The sequence below is a fragment of the Trichosurus vulpecula genome, chromosome 5 (genome assembly GCF_011100635.1).
Source record: "Trichosurus vulpecula isolate mTriVul1 chromosome 5, mTriVul1.pri, whole genome shotgun sequence".
Lineage (NCBI taxonomy): Eukaryota > Metazoa > Chordata > Mammalia > Diprotodontia > Phalangeridae > Trichosurus > Trichosurus vulpecula.
The window spans coordinates 174,487,979-174,512,539 of record NC_050577.1 but is presented as its reverse complement, the minus strand read 5'-3'; the positions used below and the strand labels follow the sequence as shown (position 1 = coordinate 174,512,539).

Sequence of the window (24,561 nt, the reverse complement as noted above, 5' to 3'; positions counted from 1 at the left end):
TCTCCTCCATCACTTCCCTCTTCCATTTTCCATACAACCACTACTATATTTGCAGAAGGGATAAAGGGGAAAAATAGTCTGAAATTAGACAGCTTTGGTGGCCTGTATCTTCTCTGTGCATGTAATTAAAGCCATTATTCTTATTCAATTTAATTCATTTAAATGAACATTTATTTGACACCTTCCAGGAACCCTGCTAGGAGGTAAGGATTCAGAGATGGAAAAAAAAAACAGTCCCCATCCTCAGTGAGATTATATTCTACTGGGGGTAAATAAACATTATACAGCTAAATAAATATTAAAAATACACAAAAATTTCTGAGGGAAAAATTAAAAACTGGTGGAGAGGGGGAGGGGAATAGGAAAGTCTTTATGTAGGAGGTGATGTATCAACTTAACATTCAATCTAGATAAGGATTCCAGGAGTTAGAGGTAAAGACGTAGAAGATTTCAAGAATGGGCACAGCCTATGCAAAGGTGTGGAAGTAGGACATGGAATGGTGTGTATGGGAATGTTGTAGACAGTCTGCTGCACCTGCCATCTAGTCTGGCCCAGTTCATTCTTATAAAACTCATCATATTCTGGAAGACAAGCTAACCTATCTGATTTGACACAACCACAAGTAGGCCAGTTTGGCTGGAACATAGAGTCCATGAGGGGAAGTAATGTGGAATAAATCTGGAAAGATAAATTGGCTGCAAAGAATTTTAAATACCAAAGAAAAGTTTGTATTTTATCTAAAAGGTAATAGGACGCTGGGCCTGGAGTCAGGAAGACTCATCTTCCTGAGTTCAAATCTGGTTTCAGACACTTACTAGCTGTGTGACCCTGAGCAAGGCACTTAACTCTGTTTACCTTAGTTTCCTCATCTGTAAAATGAGCTGGAGAAGGAAATGGAAAACCCCTCCAGTATCTTTGCCAAGAAAACCCCAAATGGCATCATGAAGAGTCAGACACAATTAAAAATGACTGAACAACAAAATTAGGGAATCACTGAGGCTTCTTGAGTCTCAGTGACATTTTCAGATCTATGATGCATCCAGATCTAGGCTTTAAGAATATCAATTTGTCATTTATGGAGATAAAGCTGGAGAACAGAGAAACTGGAGGCAGACAAACCAATTTAGAGGTTATTACAGTAGTCCAATCAATTGGTGTCCTAATCCTGGGTGATATTCATATGAGTGAAGAGAACTGAATAGTCATTAGACATTTTCCTGGGATAGGATAGAAAAGATTTGTCAACTAATTGAATATAGGAGTAGGAGTAGGTGACGGAGAGAGAGAAGTTGAGGATAATTCTTAAGGTTCCAAATTAAGGCAACTGGAAAAATGGCTATGTCCCTGGCAGAAAGCTTAGGAAGAAAAGGTTTAGAGGGAAAGATAATGAGATCTATTTTGGACATGTTGAATTTGAGATGCCTATGGGACATCCAGGTGGAGATGTCCAACAGGAAACTGGCAATGCAAGACTGAAACTCAAGAGAGAGATGAGGGCTGGATACGTAGGTTTGGCTGCCATCTATGTAGAGATTCTTGAACCCATCAGAGCTGATCACATCACTGAGAGGGAATGCAGGGAAAAGACAATCCAGGACAGAGTCCCGCTGACCCATGCATGGCATGTGAGATAAAGACGATGATCTAGCAAAGAATACTGAGAAGCAGCTGTCAAACAGAAAGAAAACCATGAGACAGAAGTGTTACAAAATTCAAGGGAGAAGAGAGTAGTTTGGGGGGATGGAAAGGACAACTGTGTGCAACACAAGGATGAAGACCAAAAGAAGTCCATTAGATTTACCAACTAAGAGATCATTTACGTGGCAACTAGGTGGCTCAGTGGATAGAGTGCTGCCTTAGAGTCAGGAGGATCCGAGTTCAAATACAGCCTTAGAGACTTGCTAGCTGTGTGACCCTGAGCAAGTTACTTCACCCTGATTGCCTCCAAAAAAGAAAGAAAGAAAGAAATCACTTGTTACCTTGGAGAGAGCAGTTGAGTCAGAAGCCGGATTTAAGGAATTGACAAGTGGGTGGAAGCAAAGGAGTATACATGGGTTTTTATAGGATAAGAAGGAGAGAAATAGGGCAATAGCTTCAGGAGATGGGAGGGTCAAGTGAAAAGAATGAAGGACACTTGAGCCTGTGCACGTAGGCAACAGGGAAGGAGCTAGTGTTGTTCTAAACATCAGAAGAATCTGTTGGTTTAGGTCCATAATTTATACCTTTCCAACAAATGTCCTGGTACTAGGCCAAACACAGTTTGATTTCTAACCTCAGGGTTTTTATAAACATGCAGCAAAATTCAGACAAAATCAAAACATCCTGTGTTTCACACTTATCGCATTACAATTTCACAGAAACAGCAATGTCAGAACTTTGAAAGCAACAGGAATGAGAAGGGGTGATAAAGGCATGAGTGTGCTGCACTCGCCATCTAGTCTGGCCCAGTTCATTCTCATAAAACTCACCATATTCTGGGAGATCGATTCACCTATCTTATTTGACACAACCAGTAAACAAAATTACATTCTTAAATAGTTTCTAAGAGATCAAAAGTCACTCTAGAAGAATGTACCAGAGGTTCTGAGAGATCCTGAATAAACAGTAACTGCCAAAACAAAACACCTTATTAAGTATATCATACATACACGTACACTTAAAGGTGCCTGATAAAAGAGCAAAATTGTTATAACCAGCTAATAGCTCATTTAAACATCACCACAGTAAGCCTGACAGTTCTCAAAAATCCCCTGGTCTAAATTCATGGGCCTATCTATACTCAGTCAGTGACTTTATTATAGCTTCAGTGAAATGCTTAATTATACTGCATAGAATCCTCTCTCTTACACCACCACAAGATCATCATCTTTAAGAGAGACATTTCCCGGAAAAAAGACTCAGGGATAGCTAGAAATGCTAGTTCAGATGATAGAAGATTCTAGATCACCTTCTTCCCAAACTTGACCATTAAATTAAAGTTTATAGTCAAGGCTAACCCTGATAATGAAAAAGTACATAAGCAGTAAAGATAACAAGAAGCAAAATTATAAAGTAGGTCAAATTTCCCCTCTACCAGTACTTTTCTTCCCTCCAGAATCCATTAGTGTATGTCCAAACTCTCCCCTTCTCCCCTATCAATCTTCAGAAAAGAACCTGCTGAATTAATTCACAATAAAGTGTAATTTGCAGGTAAGTATTAACAGGTTGTCATTCTCATGTCTTTCTCAATATGGGTCAAAGTGAACAAGATTGATAGTCAAATGGTGAAATTTCAAACCAAAACAGATTCAGATACCAAGAATCTCTACCAAAGCATGCCAAACAAGCATTCCTCCAACCCTTGCTTAAAGAATTCCAATGAAAGGGACCCATCCTATCAACAAACATTAATTAAATGCAAAGTGCTTGACATATGATAAAAACATAAAGGATAACTCTAATTCTTGGGAAGTTTTTTCCTTACATTGAACCTAAATTTGCCTTCTCTGCAGCTTCCATCTATGGCTCTTAGTTGTACGCTCAGGGGCTAAACAGAACAAATCTAATCATTTGAGGTTACTTCTTCAAAGGTCACCCCCAAAGGCGCATCTTCTGATAGTCAACTGGGAGCTCTCTCTCTAGTTCAGTCAAGGGCTTCACACTCTCTAAAATGTTACTGGCTTGTTATTTTGTGATTAAATCCTGGGGTGTTAACAGCTAAATACCTTCTATGTATGTAAATGATAAATAATACTAAAAGCTGTTTTTCTGAAGAGACTAATAAAATTGACAAACTTTTAGTCAATCTGATTTAAAAGAGAACAGAAAGCCCAATCAACAAAAGAGCAAACGAGCAAGGCAAAAACACAACAAAAACAGAAGAAATAAAAAGAATAATCAGATCCTATTATACACATGTCTATGGTAAGGAAGTTGAGAATACAAAAGAAATAGAGGAATACCTTAAAAATTTTAAATAGTAAAACTGGCAGCAGACCAAATCGAGATCATAAATAACCCAATCTCAGAAAAGAAAATAGATCTAGCTGTAAAGGAACTACCAAAGAAAAAAGCTCCTGGTCTTAATGGATTCACAGGAGAATTCTATCAAACTTTTAAAGAAAAATTGGTACCTGTACTATACAAATTATTCTTAAAAATTAAGAAAGTACCTTGTTGAAAAACTTATGAGACAAATACAGTCCTAATATTTAAACCAGGGAGAGATAAAACATAGAAGAAAAACTGTAGACCAATATCATTAATAAATATTGACTCAAAAAAATTTTGACTCAAAAGTTTTAAACAAAAATCTGTTGGACTACATCAACTTATCAAGAAATCATTCATTATGGCTAAGTGAGATTTATACCAGGGATATAAAGATGGTTCAATCATGAATGAAAAACAATCAACATAATTAATCACATTAATAACAAAAACATATAGAACCACATGATCATCTCAACAGATGCAGAAGAAAGCTTTGACAAAGTACAATACCCATTTATGCTAAAAACCCTAGAGGGGCCTTTTTTAATGTCATAAAAAGCATCTGCCAAACTATGCCCAAAGAGCTATAAAAGCATATTCTTTGACCAAGCAATACTAATATTAGGTCTATTACCCAAAGAGATTTTTTTAAAAGAATAAGTACCTATAAATACAAAATATTTATACAACTCTTTTTGCGGTGGCAAAGAATTGGATTGAGGGGATTCTCATCAATTAGTGAATGGCTAAACAACTTGTGATAAATGATTCTGGTGGAACACTACTGTGCTAGAGAAGTGATGAGCAAGATGCTCTCTGAAAAACCTGGAAAGACTTACATGAACTGTTGCAAAGTGAAGTGAGTAGAACCAGGAGAACATTGTATATAGTAACAGCAATATTGTACAATGACCAACTATGAATGACTTAGCTATTCTCACCAATACAATGACCCAAGACAGTTCCAAAGAACTCATGATGAAAAATGCTATCTACCTCCAGAGAAAGAATTGATGTAGTTTGAATGCAGATCAAAGCATACTTTTTTTAAAGCTTTCTTTATTCTTCTTGCGTTGGAGTTTTTTTTTTTGTCTGTATTTTCTTTTGCAACATGGCCTATATGGAAATGTTTTACATGACTATACATGTATAATTTATATAAAATTGCTTGCCTTCTCAAGGAGGGGGAAGGAGACGGAAAGAGAGAATTTGGAACTCAAAATAAAAAAATGTTAAAGATTGTTTTTACATGTAATTGGAAAAAAAGCTAAAAAGAAAAAGGATCTACCTAAAACTAAAAGCAAGCATCATATGCAATGGGGATGCACTAAAACCATTTCCAATAATATGGTTGTGAAGTAAGGATATCTACTCTCCCCACTATTATTTGATAAAATTTTGGAAATGCTGGTAACAGCAACGAGACAAAAGAAAAATACCCTAAAGATAGATAAAGAAAAGATAAAACTAGGGAATCAGCAAGATACTTATCAATACAAGTAAATAAATTCAGCATATTTGCAGACTAAAAAACAAAGCTTCAAGAAACAACTGCCTTTCTATATAATAATTATAAAATCTAAGCCATAAAATGCAGAATTTGGGAATTAAACTGCTAAAGTACACAAAAGATTTGTATAGATTTAATTATAAAATGCTCTTTAAAGAAATGAAATATAGCCTAAATGACTGGAAGGCTCATGGCTGAGTCATGCCAATATAATAAAAATGAAAATTCTACCAAAGTTAACTTACACTTTTAATGCTATAACAATCAAATTATCACAGAGACACTTCATAGAATTTTATAAAACAATGACAATTAATTTGGAGAAACAAAAGATCTAGACTATCAAGAGAAATAATGAAAAGGGGTAGGGATGAAGGAAAAGAACACTTCCAGATATTCAACTATATCATAAGCAACAGTTTTCAAAAGCACCTAGTATTGATTCAAAAAACAGAAAGGTAGCTAAATGGAACAGACTAGATCAGGGAGAATCAGAAACAATGAAACTCAATAAACCAGTTTTCAATAAAGCCAATAAAGTCAAAAACTTAAGAAAAAACTTCCTATTTAATAAAAACTTCTGGAAATCTAAAAAGCAACTTGACAGAGATTAGACTTAGACCAGCAGCTTACACTATATTCTACAATATACTCTAAATGGATACATGATCTTAATGTTAATTATCACACTATAAAAAATTGGAAGAGAAATAGATCACACTATTCATAGGTGTGGGTAGGAGATGTATTCTTAACCAACAAGGGATAGAAGCAATTTCAAAAAGTAAAATAAATAACTGATTACACAAAGCTGAAAATCTTCTGCACAAAGTTAATGCACCTAGGCTAAGAAGAGAAGCTGTCAAATGGTAAAAATCTTTATATCAAATCTTGATAGAAAATTTGTATCAAATCTTGATAAAAAAAATTTATATCAAATCTTGATAGAAAATTTGTATCAAATTTTGATAAGGGATTGAGATCCAAGATAGATGAATAATTAACAGATGTACATAAGACAAACAGCCATTCCCCAAGAGATAAGTGGTCAAAGAATATGAACAAACAAGTCTCAAAAGAAAAATTAAAAAGTACTGACAGCCACATGAAAGAATGCTCTAAATAATTAATAATAAGAGAAATGCAAGTCAAAACAACTTTGAGGTTTTACTTCATATCCTTCAAGCTGGCAAAGACGGCAAAAATAGCAATAGTCATTGCTGGAGGGGAAGACAGGCAAATTGGTGTGCTGTTAGTGGAGCTAGGAACTGGTACAACCAATTTGGAAATCAATATGGGATTAGCAAATGACTAAAATGTTATACCCTTTGCCTCAGTAATTCCACAACTGGGCTTATGCCCAAAGGAAGCCATGGATGAAAAGAAATACTCATATGCACTGAAATATTTATGGCATCACTTTTGTGATGACAAAAAAATAGAAACAAAGTAGAAGCATCTTGACTGGAGAATGACTAAACAAATTTTGATACATAAATGAATGTAAAGGAATTTTATTATGCTGTAAGAAATGATGAATGTTACATAGAGAGTCAGAGAAAGATCTCTATGAACTGATGCAGAGTAAAGTAAGCAGGGCCAGGAAAACAATATACACAATAATTACAATAATGGAAATGGGAGGAATAACCACCTACACACCAAAAATATCAAAAGTAAGCATCACTAAATTTTAAAGAACAAGTATGGTGGAGAGATATGAGGGGATGCTCCCAACCTCCAACCCATCCCCTCACAGAGCTGAGAGGTCCAAAGTTGTTGAACATTACACGTTTTTGAACACTGTCAATGTATTGATTGGTTGTACTGATTCTATTCTCTTTTTTTCTTCTAAAATTCTATTTGTTATATGGGGTGGTTTTCTGGGAGGGGGAGGGGGAGAGATACTGGGGCAAAACTATGGTGATGTAAAAACCAAAATACATAAGTAACGCTTATTTTAAAAAATAACAATACCTTGTGTGATTAAAGCCCAAGCTTTTAATGACTACTATGGAGAGTGGTGAGGAGGAGCTATATTTCCTCCTTCCCATATTTCACGGATGATAACTCCTCAAATATTTGAAGACAGCTCTATCAGGTCCTGTTTAAATCATCTCCTATCCAGGGTAAATGTAATCAATTCTTTTAACTAGCTCTTATTCAGCATGGTGTCTAGTCCCACCCCCTGCCCCTCTTCTGTACATTCCAGGTGCCACTGTCCTAATGGCTCCTCAATTCCTCATTAAAGAATTTCATTTTGTACATAAATAAATAGATAGATAGATGGATGGATGGATAGATAGATAGATAGATAGATAGACAGATAGATGGCTTGTCAATATATTCTATAAAATGAGGAGCTTTCTCTGCAATCCTGAAATCATAACACATAGGTAGGGCTTGTCAATATATTCTATAAAATGAGGAGCTTTCTCTGCAATCCTGAAATCATAACACATAGGTAGTCATCCTTATGTAATATGGACTCTGCTTATTGTCCTGGCATAGTGAAGAGCAGAGATCACGATCTGGAAGGTTTAGCATCCCAGCCACTACTTACCCTCCACTTTCCCGCTGCCCTTCTGCCTGCTGTTTTGCAGCGGCGGTACTTCAAGGGACACAATGCCCGACTTTTCCAGAATATTCACTTCTACATGCAATCTCCCTGCAAGCTGCTGGGGCCGGACACTGATTACATGCTCATACTTTCCCAGCCGTCTCTGCAAAAGCTCTTCATAATGCAGGAAGAAGGCAGCTTTATCTTTGCTGGGGATGGTGACAGAGGCACTGAAAGTCTCAGTCCCCTTTTCCCTGTAAAGACAAGACAAAGCCACCATAACGTGCACTTCACAGCCCTCAGCCATCTCACCACTGAGCTGTTTCCCCAGCTTCCCTCATCATCAGTGGGGATAAGAGGGAAGAAGACAAGAAAGCTGAAGAAGAGAAGAATTACAAGTGATAAAGAAGGAAAGTCCTAGGGCAGATAACAAATGATGGCCAATAGCAAGGGGGACTGGACCTGTGATTTCGTGCAGACGGACATAGAGTTCTCTCTTCTCTGCAACCTACAGTCTTAGACATTTACCTAGAGTACTAAAAGATGAAGGGACTTGTCCGGGATAACACAACCTGTATGCGTAAAAGACAATGCTCTAACTCAGGTCTTCCTGGCTCCAAAGCCAGATCTTTATCTGCTCCATAACACAGCCTCTTGCTAAATCATGCTACTATCCGGATGACAGAGAATACAAAAGCCAAACACCATTTTCTTATTTGTATCATCCCAAAACTGCAGGAAAGACAAAAGGGGGCAACCAGTGAAAAGGAATTTTAAACAGTTGGAAGATAGGTAGCAAGACCTGAAGTTGAGATATAAATTTCATTCTTTACTCAGCTAAGAATTCTAAATGGCTTTTGATACTTTCCGCAACTTTAAAACTGATACGATATCGGCTCTCCACATTTGGTAAGGGATAGTGGATTGATGAAGCTGTTAAACAGATACACTCAATACACTTTGGCAGGAGACAGGCCCGAGAAAGAGGGAAATTGAATATGAGAAGTTACAAAAATGCTGTTCCATTCAAGATTTCCCAAAAGTAAAACTAACCCTTTCATTAAATGATACTTACCCATTATCTTCCAAGGTCTTATTGTCTTGCTTTTTTGCTCTATCACCATGTATCTTTTCTTTTTCTGCAACTTCCCCCTGATAAACCCTGTCTCCAACAACCCTAAAACAGAAGCGATAGCCGTTACAAACCTTGAGTTAATAGACAATTTGAGATACGGTGCATGTAACCACAGCAACCTTAGAAAAATATTTTTATTTCTCTTTTCAACGTACAGAAAGAAAAAGTTCCAGGATGCTACCCACAGATTGCTCATTTTTCTCCTGGGCAATTTTCAATAGGTCTGAATGGCAAGACTCAACCCATAAAGTCTAAATAATATTGCAGGAGTAAATCATGCCATCTGCCTCAAATTGGATATATACACAAAACAGGATAGGACCAGAACAAACAACAAAAAATAGGCACCATTTTGGACCTTTGCCCAAACCTAAAATTAAGCCCCAAACACCACCCCGTTTTGTAGATCTCTTGAGTTCAGCTTAAAGCCAAAAACAGATCTGCTACCCTACATAATTTAAAGTGCTTTTCAAATCTCCTGGATTATCATAAATATATACATGCCTATATTATAAATTACAGAATATATACATATGCATATATATTTGTGTGTATGTAGTATGTATACATACACACATACACTTCCCACTCTAACATTCCCCACCAAATCCTCAGCACTGCCCTTGATTTTCACCATTGTCCAAATCATCTATGCCATTGTAGGCCAGCCTCAACCATCCTACAGTACGGGATTCATGCTGAATTTTTGACAGTCATACCACCTACATAGTGAAGTTGGTAATGAAGGCTGCAGCTGGGATCTGCATCTGAAACTCAACTTCCTTGTCCTCTGATGCCCGATTCAGCAAGCTACAGGAAACCATGGTGAAGGCATAACGAGAGATAATGGTAGATTTCACCGAAAAGTGCGTCATCAAGGGCTTTGTTTTCTATGGGAATTAAAAGAACTATTGATTATTGTCCATGCTTGGTTGGTCCATGATTCAAAGAAAGATTTTTCATTAGGGCAATTTTGGGGTAGTTTGGAGGCCTTTTCTTTTTTTTTCTCCCTTACCTGTCTTCTTCTCCAGAGCTAAATCATATGATTCCCATTCTTTTTTTTCCCCAGAGAGTAAACCTTGCTTTCTTCACAACAACCCTGTGAGATACATAGTGCCAGAAAATCATCTCCATTTTACAATAAGGAAACTGAGGCTTAAAGTTGGAATGACTGGCCCTTGGTCACACAGTTAGTCAGTATTAGAGCTGCAATTTGAACCCAGTCTTTCTGATTCCAAGTACAAAGTGATTTCTACTATATCGATGTTGTTTTAACCTTATAATGCAATCCGAACTTCCCCTAAAAGCTATGAATAATCAAAGACCACTGAATTGGTCAAACATTTCAATAAAGGACTCAATTAAAAGAACCCTTGATTCTTTCATCTTTGGTTCAGTAACTATTCAGTGAGGACTTATGCCAGGAGTTTACCTCTAAAACTCAGATATTTTCTCCTATTCAGCAGTGATGGCACTAAGTCACAAAAGTCTTCTGAGAATTAAGCAACAAAATACTGGAAATATTAAAGTTCTGCTCTCCTATGAAAAAATAAAAGATTTGAGGAAATACAATTCCTGAGTGAATGAAGTATTTTTTTATGTACTTACGATTCACAAAACACTGTGCTAAGTGATGGAGACTACAAATAGAAAAGTCATGGAGTCCCTGCTCTCGAGAAGCTCATGCTCCAGTGAGTGAGGCAACACATATGGAAAGTTTCAACTGAGGGTTAGATGGAAAGGTTCCTTAGGGTGCAGTGGCAAAACAGATAGTTGATTCCTCTTCTTTAATGTTTATTGTTTAAATTTAATTTTCACCAATAAAATAATATGAGCTTCTGGTGCTGAACCATTTGGCGGTGCCCAGGAATTTTGTACATGAAAAGATAACTCTACAAAAAAGTTTAAGAACTCAGTCTACAGAAAGTTTACAAGCTCACCCATGGTAGGGCATTGATTTATTAATTCAGCGCACATTTGTTAAGTGCTTGTTTGTAGGACAATGTGTTAACCGCAGAGAAATACAAAGTTCAAATGAATTATAATCCTTGCCTTCACTGAGCTTATTTGATTCTAATAGAAGGATGTTCCCCACAGATTACTACCATATGACCTGATAAATGCACTAAAGGGCTACAAAACAAAGAACTATGTGAAGCCTGAGAGGAAACCAACCAGAAGAGTCAAGAAAGACTTCATGAAAGATGAGGCATATGAATTGTGTTTTTATGGCTATATGGAAACTAATTGATAAGGTGAGAGAGGGACATCATTGCTGGCCTACGAAATAGCATAGGTAAAGGATGGAGATGAGAGAGCATGGAATGTGTTTGTGGGAGGAAAGCAAACAAATTTTCTTTAAGCTTGGAATATATGGAGAAAAATAGCATAGGACTAGAAAGTTAGGTTTGGTAACAGGCTGTGAAAGTCTTTGAAAGCTGGGCAAAGGAGTGGCATTTTAGCTCAGAATGGTTTACCAGTTACTCTTGATGTTGGGGCATTTTTCTGGAGCCTTGCCCTTTGCCGCCCCCACCTTCCAGGATGGTTGACACTCTTCTTCCATCTCATATTCCCAAACACATGTTGAGATGATGCAGAATGTGCGGAAAATGACACATGGTTTCTTCCCTGAATGAATGTACTATTCAATTGCAGAAACTAAACAAATACCCATAAATTAAATGCTGTATGTGTGGTACTTACTCTAAGTATTGTCAGAGTTTAGAGAAAAGGATTCATATCTCAGAAAGGTACTTTATAAATTATCTCATCTGCTTCATTTTACATATGAAGACACGTATGAAGAGAGGCAAAGACATTTGTCTAAGCTCACGTGGGCGGTAAGTAAAAGTTGAAATTAGAACCCAGGCCTTCTGACTCCAAATATTATATTTTCCCACTACATGATACGGCTTCTCTAGAGATCAGTGAGAACTGCAGTATGCAAAGGTAACTTTGTGGAAGAAGCAGAACTTGACTGGATCCTCAGAAATGAATAGAATATAGATCAGTTTAGAAGCAAAGGAAGGGCATTATAAAAAAGGGGGGGGACATACAAGCAAAGAATGGAGGTAGGAATAATTAGCACATAATCCTGTGGCAGTAACAGAGTGAGCCTGACTAGAATGGAGTCTTCTAGGTCTTGTAGGTAAAGAGACCCAAGATCACAGAGGTTCCTGAATGCCCAGCAAAGTTTAAATGAGGCACTTCGTAAGTATATGGGAATGGAGGAAATATAAAACAGTTGCTTCAATCATCTCAAAATGAGGGTTCCTTAATGGTACAACACCCTTTCCATACTCTCATTGCTTTTTTTTTAATTTGGAAATAAAAGTGGAAAATTAGGGTGGAGGAAGTTCTTCCTGTGACACAATATAATTTTTCCTTCATTATTTCCTACGAAAGCTAAAACAGATTGAAAAGCAGTCTGTCCTTGGGAATTCATGGACTAAAAATCTCAACATGACTCAAGTGAGTTATTTAAAATCAAGTAACAAGAAGATGACCTGAATTATCCCCAAGGCATTCATCTACGCCCAAATCTTTTTGGCTTTTTTCTCAAATTGGATGGGAATAAGGTAGGAACTTGATGTGTGACTGCATTGACATGGGAAGTTACCAGAAAAGTGTGACTGTGTGACCCTGGGAAAGTAATTTCACTTCTCTGGGCTACAATTTCTTCATCTATAAAATGAAGGATGGCTCCTTACTACCTCCAGAATCAAATATAAAACCTTCTGTTTGTTTGGCTTTTAAAACCCTATATAATTGGGCCCCTTCCTACTTTCCAGTCTCCTTATATCATACTCCCCACAAAGTCTTCTGTGCTCCAGTGATACTGGCTTTACTGCTGTTCATCAAACAAGACACTCCATCTCCAGATTCCATGCATTTTCAAAAACTGGCTGTCCCCCATGCCTGGAACTCTCCCTCCCTTGTTATCTCTGGCTCCTGGCTTTCTTGGCTTCCTTCAAATCCTGCCTAGAATCCCAACAAGACTTTCCCCATGCCTCTTAATTCTAGTACCTTGCCTCTGTTAATATCTCCAATTTATCCTATGTCCTGTTTGTACATAGGTGTTCATATGTTGCTTCCCTCAGACTCTGAGAGCTTGTGGTTTTTTGTTTTGTTTGCTTGTGTTTTGTTCTGGTTTTGTTTTGTTTTTTTTTACTGTTTTTGTATCTCCAATATTTAGCATAGAGCCTGGCATATAGTTGTTTTAAAAATGTTTCTTGACTTGTTGGGTTGGGGAAGGCAAGGTTGGTGGGGAAGGGAGGAGAATGGACTCATTTAACTCTAAGGTCCCTTCCAGCTTTAAAATCTATGGTCTTTAAATTCAGGTCAGTACCTTCTCTGAACCTTATAGTCTCAGATAGCTGCCTAGCCACTGAGTAATTAACTGACTTGACTAAGGTTATACAGTCAATATGTATCACCCAGGCAAGACCTAATATCAGGTCGTTCTGGCTCTGAGGCCAAGTCTTTATCAGCTATGCCATAATACCTCTCAGTGTCAGTCTCAAGTAAACATTTTATGGAATTACTCTAATCTAACCTAAAGACACATAATTAAACATAAGTCCTAAGTGTCTTAAGGTGATAATGATAATGAAACCACAATATTGTTTACTTTATATTACACATAAACCTAGGAAGACATGGAGATAAAAAACTGAATTTTGTTCATACTACTGTCACTAAAGAAATAATTTCATCTGCTATAAGGAAATAATTTCACATCTGTGCCCACTTTCTTTACTTGTAAAAGAATATTTTCTATACACATCTATCTTATGTCTTCATTTCTATGAAGTTAAGAATAGAAATATGGATAGCTTTTATAAATATAAATGATACAGATTAAATATAACTATAGAAAATTATATAGATATACATTACATATACGATTAGGATGTACCAAAAGCCTTAGTGCAGATGCAAGCTTATTAATTAGTTTGTTATAGTATATTATACAAATTTATTGCTAGGTTTGAATCTGCACTGAGGCTTTGGGGACACTCTGTATGTAGCAGTGGGCAGCTAGGTGACTCAGTGGATAGAATGCCAGGAAGACTCATCTTCATAAGTTCAAATCTGGTCTCAGACACTTACCAGCTGCGTGACCCTAAGCAAGTCACTTAAGCCTGTTTGCCTCAGTTTCCTCATTTGTAAAATGAGCTGGACAAAGAAATGGCAAACCAATCCAATAATTTTACCAAGAAAACCCCAAATGGGGTCATAAAGAGTTGGACACCACTGAAAAACAACTGAACAGCATCAACAAAACATATGGCAGCATGTAGTGATATATCGGATGGAGACTCTGCCTTGGAGCCAGGAAAACATCAGTTCAATTCCTGCCTCTGACAGAGCTTGACTGTATGAACTGGAACTTGGGTAATTCACTTAATCTCTCACTGTTGTGGGCAAATCTCCAAAACCAAAAGTGGCAGAGTAGGTACAAACCTGTGCAGGTAGAAGAAGTTAGTTCCCTAATCTGGGAGCCCCCATACCAGTGAAATCATAGGTCTAAATACATATGGATGTCTGTGTGTATATGTGTATGTTTAAATAATATGTACATATATAATCTGAATATGTACAAGTATAAATATATACATAAGTGTATATATACTTTACATATACATTTATATGTACATATAAAATATGTACATTTATGTATGTACTCTAAATATATGTATATACTCTAAATATATATTCATTTATTTATACACGTATACACACACATATACGGCCATATGTGGCCCACTAGGTCCTCAAGTGCAGCTCTTTGACTGAATCCAAACTTCACAGAACAAATGCCATTAATAAAAGAATTTGTTCTGTAAAACTTGGACTCAGTCAAAGGGTCACACTTAAGGGCCTAGAAGGCCACATGTGGCCTCAAGGCTGCAGGTTCACTACCTCTATAACTTGCAGTGATCTAACTGAAGAGAGGGGTTTAAGAATGAGGAGGTTGTTGACAGAAAGAAAAGGCTCATGTGCAAAAATGTTCATAGCAATACTATTTGCAATAACAAAGCACTGGAAGCAAAATGACCGGAGAATTCCCAATGACCAGGGGCTGGTTAGCAAATATGAATGTAATGGAGTATGACGGCACTGTAAGGAATGAGAAGTATGAAGAATTCAGAGAAACATAGGAAGACTTGCAAATAAGGCAATGGGGAGAAAGCAGAGCCAAAAGAAGACAATGTTTAGTGACGACTGTGGTGTAGTATGTAAATAAATGTGAAAAAAAGGCAATAAAACCCTCATCAAATATAGTGGTCAACTTTGGTTCAATACTATAAAAAGTTAAAGGGTACCTCTGCCCTTTCTGTTAACAGAGTAGCTGTTTTCCAGAAGTGTATTCTTTGAGGGAATGAGGGTGGTGTTTAGGTATTTACTGGGAAATGTCCATGATATCAAAATTGCATCGCTAAATTTTTTAAAAAATTAAATTTTTAAAGAATTAATTAAATCATTAACTAAATTAATGAATCCACTAAAAGTGCTTATTAATATCCAACCATCCAAAGATTAATCGCCAGATGATGAATGTCTTTAGCCAGTGCCACTTAGGAAGGGTATAGGGGAGGGATTTGTTTGCTTGTTGTTTCTTTGAGACCAGGTCTCCCTATCTCACCCCACATGGAAGTACAGTCATCACTCCCAAGCCCAGTCTCAATACTTTGGCCCGCTCTGCTTTTCTGACCTGAGCTAGTTCACCCCTCCATAGGCAACATGATAGCCCTCCAATCCCAGGGGCTCACCATATTGATGCCAGACTTTGTGTGAACATCCAATCAGCTTTAACCCCAGTATGGCTCAGAATTCCCAAGCTCAAGTGATCCACCAGTCTCAGCATCCTGAGCAGCAGGGTTTATAGGCATATGCCAAAACCTCTGGTTTATAAAGGCTATTTATTAAAGATTACAGAGGTTAGGAACAGTAGCAACAATGGAGGACACTCATGACACAGTGGTTATTGCAATATAGTTACCCAACACTGTGCTGGGCACTATGAAGGACCTAAGAAAATGTTAAATCCTTGGCCTTCAATAATAACAGATTAACAGTTTAAGGGAAAGCAAGTTAACATCAGATGAGCATCAAGGATGGTCAGCCCCAAAGGATGCAGATGGAATTCTAACTACAAACATCTCTCTCCTTCTGGTGCCAGGCAGCTTTGACTACTTCATTCCAAGGAAGGCCCTAAGAGAGTTGTGTCTCCTTTTTTTCTTTTCACAAGTACTACTAATAATAATTAATGATAAAGAGCTCATAATACAATGTTAACAGTGACAATCACAGGGAAGGAAGTCTCTCCCCAAGGGAATAAAAGGGACTCACACTAGACATTCCTAATATTAAAAAAAAAAGACCCTAGAGATTTGTGGAGCTTCTCACTGTTTCAAAATGATTTATCCTTGAGTACACAGTAGTCAGTAAAAGAAGACTCCAAAATAAGTTATTAGAATTGCTGGAGGTTATCCCAAGCTCCCAATCTGTTAACCTCCGAAATGCACTCAAATTCTTGCCCAACTTTCATCCCATGAAGCTTTAGCCTACATCTGTGGATGTTCTGTTTGTTTACTTCACTAAGAAGATTTTGTTGTTTTTAAACTCCCAGGGGGATTGAAGAGAAATGTTAAAAGAAAAAAAAGTTTCATGTTTGGTTTTATTTTTGCAAGAGGGCCTTTGAAACCCTATGTAGTAGATTATTTTTAAAATACTTTGTCCTTGCTTTCCTACTGACGCGATCTGTTCCTTTGCCAAAAAGGAAAGCTCACATCTATTTTTTAAAAGTCCTATAAAACAACAACAGCTTTCAAAGCTTAATACTATCAAACTCTGGCATTAATTCATCTGCTTCTTTATAAGTTTTCAGGGAGCTTTAATCAAAGGCAATGGCTAGTTCAAAGGAATTAGAAGAGGAAAGGAAATCTGCTTTTCAGATGCCGAATGAATATACATACCAGCCTCTGTTGTAGCCTGACCTGTCTTGGGACTCGGTGTCCAACCTGCTAAAAAAAAAAAAAGATTCATGAAATACGATCACGAATGGCTGATTAGATGCTTTATATTTGTGGGTTTGTGGATTTGTGGATCCTTTTCTAAAAAACATCTTTTAAATTCAGAATATTTCTTCATACCCCTAGGGTGCTGTAGGGGTGCCATATTAATAGCCAGAAACTAAATGAGCTGTTATCTAAAGCTGTGACAAAGTGCTTAGACCCAGATGCATGCTTAGCTAGTAAGGCAATATGTTAACAGAGAAGATGAAAGTTATTCCATTTCTTTGCTGCATTGAAATGAACACTACTCTGACTTATAACAGCTGACACAGAATTAAGATGTCTAAAGTTAATTTGAGGGACTGGTGGTCAATATTCAATTTAATTCAGAATATCAGGAAACACCTTCACTGAAGACACAGTTAGATTTTTGTGACTATCTTATTGACTCGATATGTTGAATATTCACCCAAAGTCTGTTGGCGGAAGCAAGGAGTTTTCTCGGAAAAGACACTCAACCATTTCCAGTCTCAGTTTTCTCCCAGGTACCTTTGCTACCTATCTCGCAGGTCAAGTCAAGGAGCAATTATTAAGTGTTTAGTATATGCCAGGCACTGTGCTAAGTGCTATGAATGGAAATACACGCAGAGAGAAAGCTAATCCCTGCCCTCAGGGAGTTCACAATCTAACTACATTTTTTCTCTTCCTGGTGCCAGGCAGCTTTGAGTGCTTCATTCTAGGGGAGGCATGAAGAGAATCAGATCTTCTTTTTTCTTTTCATTAAGTACTATTAATAATAATTAATGGTAAAAATCTCATAATACAGTATTAACAATGATGATCATGGGGAAGGGAGTCCCTCCCCTGAGGGAAAAAAAGGAGACTCATACTGGATATTCTTAGCATTAAAAAAAAAGACCCTAAAGATTGACGGGCCTTGATAAAGGGGGAGACAACACTTCAAAGGGAGCTTGAAAGCGGGTTTATTTTGAAGAAAGTGTTTTGTACATCTAAAAGCTCGACATAAATGTGAGCTAAAACTAGATGTGCAGCAGACAGACCCCTGGGCCTGGAGTTAGGAAGAGTTCAAATTTGGCCTCAGACACATATTAGCTGAGTGACCCTGGGCAAGTCACTTGACTTCTGTTTGTCTCAGTTCCCTCATCTATATGATGGATAGAATGATAGCACTTACTTCTAAAGGCTGTTGTCAGTATAATATGAGATAATGCCTGCAAAGTGCTTTAAAAGCTTAAAGTGATGTGTAAATGCTAGCGGCGAGCTACAGCATCAGCGCCCTATTTCAGTTGTTACTGAATATTGAGCCATCCCTTCAAGGTTAATGTTGGGCATACTGGATGAAAGCTGCAGAGAAGCCTGATGTGAGGACAAACTTCCTGACCATTGGAGCTACCCAAATGTGGAATAGGCTGCCTTTGGAATTCCCCCTCAGGAGGTCTTCAAGCAACGGTTGGATGACCCTTTGTCTGGTACAGTGTAGAAAAAATTCTTGTTCCAGAATGAGTTGGACTACATAGCCTCTGAGGGCCCTTCCAGTTCTGAAATTCTGTGACTCTGTGACTGTCAGTTTGTTGCTAAAACATTTGGGTAATAAAATTAATAATAACAGCTAACATTTTTTGGAGGGCAGAGGGCAAGGCAACTGGGGAGTAGCTAACATTTATACAGTGGTTTAGGTTTACCAGCCAGATTGTCCTTATTATTTTGTATGCTCTTCATGACAATCCTATGAGGAAGGTGATATTGTTTTCCCCATCTGATAAATGGGGAAACCAAGGTTTAGAGAAATTAAGTGACTTTCCTAGATTCACACAGCTAGTGAAGTATCTGAGGCAGAATTCAAACTCGGGTCTCCCTGACTCCAAGTCCAGCACTTTTTGCCACCTATAGGTCAGCATTTATATAGTGATCAGAGAATGCTATATAAATCACTACGGAGCCATCTCAGCATAAGGGAACCCGAGTCATAATAAAGAGAGGGAAGAAACATGGTATTTAGGCTGAGGTGAGAACTTCAGGGAGCATGGTAATTTTTGACCCTCAGAACGGGGTAGGAACAGTGAATCATTCTTCAGACACCTGCAAGAGGCCAAAGGAACAGCTACTCACCCAGTTCTACTCAAGTATCTCGGGTTTTTTTTAACTTTAAGGTTTTTCTACCTTGAAATCATGAAAAGGCCGAGAACCACTTAAGATCACTCTATGGTTCAACGGAAGGGCCCAATTCCCCGTGGGAATTACATAGAGCTTGATTGATCTAAAATATTTTCTTTGAAGTCTCTCCTTTGTAAAATATATTTTTCTGGTAAACAGACTTCATAGATAACAAGAGAAGTGGGCTTTTTGCTTCTGAGATGACTATCTAGGTCTCTCTAGGGGATCATTATGGCCATACTTCAGGCCAAACTTAAAATGAACAGAATCGAAATTTTCTTGAAAAGGTAAAGTTCTGGTTAACATTTTTTGTGGTCTTCATATATAAATTCTTGGTGCCTATTGGAACTAGGTGTGGGCGGTGGCAATCTCATTATTACTAGTTAAATATTCAATTTCACAAATTCAACAAGTATTCAGCAAGTGTCTGCTATTTACAAGGCACAATGATAGGTGCTAAGAATACAAAGACAAACCCAAAAAACCCTCCTGGCCCTCAGAATTCTTCTTTTGTGGTTGTTGAATTATTTCAGTGTGTCCAACAATTTGTGACCTCATTTGGGGTTTTCTTGGCAAAGATACTGGAGTGGTTTGCATTTCCTCCTCCAGCTCATTTTACAGATGAAGAAACTAAGACAAACAAGGTTAAATGACTTGCTCACAGTCACGCAACTAGTAAGTGTCTGAGGACAGATGAGTCTTCCTGACTCCAGGCCTACCACTCTGTCCACTGCACCACCTTGCTGCCCTAAATTCTCCTTCTATTGAAGGCTAAAATGTATATACAGAAAAAATAAATGCAAAAGAATCCAAGATGGAGAAAGCCCATAGAAAGTGGCCCTTGAGCTGGCCCTTAGGAAAGGGAAAGATCCAGAGCTGAGAAGTCAGGCCAATGCAAAGATCCAGAGGTATTATATAGGATGGTAAATCCCTACTCTAATGTGTCATTGCATTATGGAGGTAATCCTGGATTTTCCAAAACTCTTTCAGTGTAGCATAAGCTCTGACGGTTCCTAACAAGCTGGCTGGGTACCTAGGACAGGACTGGGGATGGGCACCTATGACACACAGTCCATCTGTTGTCTGAAGACCAACCAAACTAGATCTGGGAGGCTCATCACCAAGCTGGTAGTAATCATGTCCTTTCAACTGGATTGGTAGAAGGGAAGGTGTACCATATGAACAAAATTACAGATCTTAGAAGAAGCATCCCTGGATCCTTTTATGAGTACTTGTTGCTGTTCATCAGTCCTCCCAACAAGCTGACAGGGACTGAGTTTAGTCCAGACAAGAAAATGAAGCATGGCATAATTTGCTAATCCGAAGTTTAGTGGAAAAGATAAGGATAGGGACTTGACTGTAATTTCAATAACATAAGGATCTCCCAGGTTAGGAAAATCCCTCTACTAATACAGGTGGTCACTATCTCTGCAATTTATAGTCTAGAAAGTTGCCTAAAGCACTGAAAAGTTAAGGCACTGACCTGGGATCACATAACCTACTATGTGTCAGAAGCAGGATTTGAATTCAGGTCTTACTGTCTGTAAGACTAGCATTCTATCCACTATACCAGAGTTTTATACATTTAGAGTACAGTGAAAAAGAGGACTGTGTTTAGTCAGATGGGTAGGATTAATAAAGCAATATGGACAAACCACCTTGACAGGACCTGGAAATGAATCCATAGTAGCTGTGAATGTGTCTTGGAATGGGGGATCAGAGAAAGAAGAGTTCCTTTACAAGTCCATAAGTGATGTGTTAAAACACAACAAAATACAACTCGACCTCCACAACATTTTTCAAACTCATTCTCTTTGCCTCACTCATACAGACACAATCCTAGGATCTTTTTCCTGGACTATTGCAACAGCTTTGTAATTGGTCTCCCTGCCTCCAGTTCCATTGTGCGGGCGCGTGCACACACACACACACACACACACACACACACACACACACACCCCTTCTCCACATAGCCTCCACGGTGATATTCTTAAAGCATAGGTCACTCCCTGTTCAATAAACTCCAGTGGTTCCCTATCACCTCCAATATAAAATGCAAACTCTTCTGGCAAATAAAGGAAGGAGAGATGGAAGCAGTGTCACGTGTTATATTCTTGGGCTCAAGGACCACTGCAGATGGTGACTGCAGCCATGAAATTAAAAGATGCTTGCTCCTTGGAAGGAAAGCTATGGCAAATCTGGACAGCATACTAAAAAGCAGAGACATCACCTTGCCAACAAAGGTCTCTATGGTTAACACTATGGTTTTTCTAGTAGCAATGTATGGCTGTGAGAGTTGAACAATAAGGAAATCTGAGTGCCACAGAATCAACACTTTTGAATTGTGGTGTTAGAGAAGACTTTTGAGAGTCCCTTGGACAGCAGAGATCAAATTACAAAACACTTAAAGAAATTAACTCAGGCTATTCACTGGAAGGTCATATACTGAAGCTGAAATTTAAATTCTTTGGCCACGTAGTGAGAAGACAGGACTTACTAGAAAAGATCCTGATGTTGGGAGAAAGATTGAAGACCAGAGGAAAAGTGGACAGCAGAGGATGAGAAGGATAGATAGTGTCATGGGAACAATGAATGTGAACTCAAACAGACTTTGAGAGATAGTGGAAAACAGAAAGGCCTGGCACGCTATGGTCCATGGGGTCACAAATGACCGAATGACTAAACAACAACAATTGACATTTCAAGCCCTTCCCAGACTGTCTCCAACCTATCTTCCCAGCCTTATTATATATTAATCCCATTCAGACTCTTTAGTATAGCCCAGCTAGCTTCCCTGTTGCCCATTACACACAAAATACTATCCCCACCCTTGCTTCTTCTCCACAGACTTCCCCACATATCTTAAATATATTCATTCCTCACCATCACCTCTTAGAATCCTGAGTTTCATTCAAAGCTCATCCCAAAAACCATATCCTGCTTTACTAATCCTGCCTCATTGCTCACTACTCTTATTTATTGTGTGTGTGTGTGTGTGTGTGTGTGTGTGTGTGTGTGTGTGTGTGTGTAGGTATTTACATGTCGCCTTCCCTGATAGAATTTAAGTTCTTTGAGGACAGGGAAGATTGTGTCTTTGTATCTCCATCACCTAGCACTGTACCTAGCCCATAGTAGGTTTTTCATAAATGTTTGTTGATTAAATAGTAGACAGGAGACTGGAGCTAATTATATAGAAGAGAAAGGGAAGAAATAAGAAAAAAATAAGTAGGAAAGATCTTTATTTCTTCATCCTTAAAATAAAGGTTTTAAACTAACTAGATGGTCTTCAAAGTCCCTTCTAAGGCAGTAAACAGATACAATGAAACACCTTAAAACCCCGGTTAATGTGATATATTTGTTCTCTGACTAGCCCAAACACCAATAGGGAAAAAGGGAAAGGAGAGGAGAGCACTTGGGGTATTCAAAAGACCTATCAGTGGAGAAGAGCATTGGAAGGGAGTAGAGAAGGAACTCTGATCCTCCCTGAAGACCTAAACTTCTTTATTTATTGGTTCAAGAAAAGCCCATTCCCCACTGGCATGAAGACAGAAAAGATTCAGATCGGAAAAAGGGGAGAAGTAAATGAAGTGAATGGGTGCTGAGAGCCACAGCAGGTTCCCCACAATCTTCTCAATAGTTCTTCATTTAAAGTTGCAGTTTAAAATCAGGTTTGCCTGAGTTGTTGGATCCTTCCTTGGGCAGCTTCGAAAAGAGGAAGGGAAAAAAGAGGGGAGATGGAGAGTGAAAGGGAGGGGAGACCGGGGAGAAATGAAAAGGGAAGAGAAGGGGAAATAGAAAGGAGAAAGGTAAGAAGGATGGAATAAAAGAGTTGGTCATTGATAGCAAAAATTTGAGGGTTTTCCCTTAAGAACCCAAAGAAAAGGAGAGGTTTGTCTATGCCCAAGTTAGGGGATATAGGAGAATTACGTAGAATCTAAGAATGTGTGAAGGCCATGCAAAGACACAAGGAAATGTAAACTCCTTAAAGGTAGAAACTGTTTCATTGTATCCTTAGGAGAAAGAAGGAAGGAAGGAAGGAGGGAGGGAGGGAGGAAGGAAAAAAGGAGGGAGGTAGGGAAGGAAGGAAGGAAGGAAGGAAGGAAGGAGGGAGGGAAGGAAGGAAGGAGGGAGGGAGGGAAGGAAAGAAGGAAGGAAGGAAGGAGGGAGGGAGGGAAAGAAGGAAGGAAGGAAGAAAGGAAGAAAGAAAGAAAGAAAGGAAGCAGGGAGGGAGGGAAGGAAGGAAGGAAGGAAGGAGGGAGGGAGGGAAGGAAGGAAGGAAGGAAAGAGGGAGGGAAGGAAGGAAGGAAGGAAGGAAGGAAGGAAGGAAGGAAAGAAGGAGGGAGGGAGGGAAGGAAGGAAGGAAGGAAAGAAAGAGGGAGGGAGGGAAAGAAGGAAGGAAGGAAGGAAGAAAGGAAGGAGGGAGGGAAGGAAGGAGGGAGGGAGGGAAAGAAGGTAGGAAGGAAGGAGGGAGGGAAGGAAGGAAGGCAGGCAAGAAGGAAGGAAGGAAAGAGGGAAAGAAGGAGGGAAGGAAGGAAGGAGAGAGGGAGGGAAGGAGGGAGGGAGAGAGGGAGGGAAGGAGAGAGGGAAAGAGGGAGGGAAGGAAGGAAGAAAGAAAGGAGGGAGGGAAGTAGAGAGGGAGGGAAGAAAGGAAGGCAGGAAGGAAGGAGGGAGGGAAGGAGGGAAGGAAGGAAGTAAGGAAGGAAAGGAGGGAAGGAAGGAAGGTAGGAAAGGAGGGAAAGAAGGAAGGAAAGAAGAAGGGAATAAGGGAGGGAGGAAGGAAGGAAAGAGGGAGGGAGGGAAAGAAGGAAGGAAGGAAGGAGGGAAGGAAGGAGGGAGGGAGGGAACGAGAATAAGAGAGAGGCTCATCACCCCAACAGTTTGGGTGTGGTCCCATTGAGGGAAACTGTATGAGGGTAAGGATTGGACGGGGGATTCCTGTCCATGTATGAGTTCGACTGAATGATCTCTGATGCTCCTCCTAACCCTGAGATTCTATAATTGTATGAATATGCAATAACCTAGTGGTTAACATTCCTCCTGAGAAAGTTCATGACCCAACATGGTGGGAGTTCCCAAATAGAGTTGTTTCAAATTTGAAACCTAACCAAGGACTAGAGATTACTGGCCCACTGGAGTTGTCATCTATCATCTGTGTCAAGGAATAATACAGCCACAGTGGTCTGGACA

General features: G+C 38.7%; 1 protein-coding gene across 3 annotated transcripts in view; it reads right to left on the bottom strand.

The window, feature by feature from the left end:
* Positions 1 to 24,561, bottom strand: part of ITIH5 (inter-alpha-trypsin inhibitor heavy chain 5) — a 90,999-nt gene that overhangs the window by 63,173 nt on the left and 3,265 nt on the right. For 2 of the 3 annotated variants that reach the window (XM_036761274.1, XM_036761273.1), the window contains exons 2-5: positions 17,161 to 17,208; positions 9,905 to 10,068; positions 9,119 to 9,220; positions 8,047 to 8,297 (exon numbers count right to left, since the gene is read on the bottom strand). In XM_036761274.1, coding sequence (XP_036617169.1) covers positions 8,047 to 8,297; positions 9,119 to 9,220; positions 9,905 to 10,068; positions 17,161 to 17,208 — 565 coding nt within the window. The remainder of the gene's footprint in view (positions 1 to 8,046; positions 8,298 to 9,118; positions 9,221 to 9,904; positions 10,069 to 17,160; positions 17,209 to 24,561) is intronic. The other variant, XM_036761275.1, reaches the window with a different exon arrangement.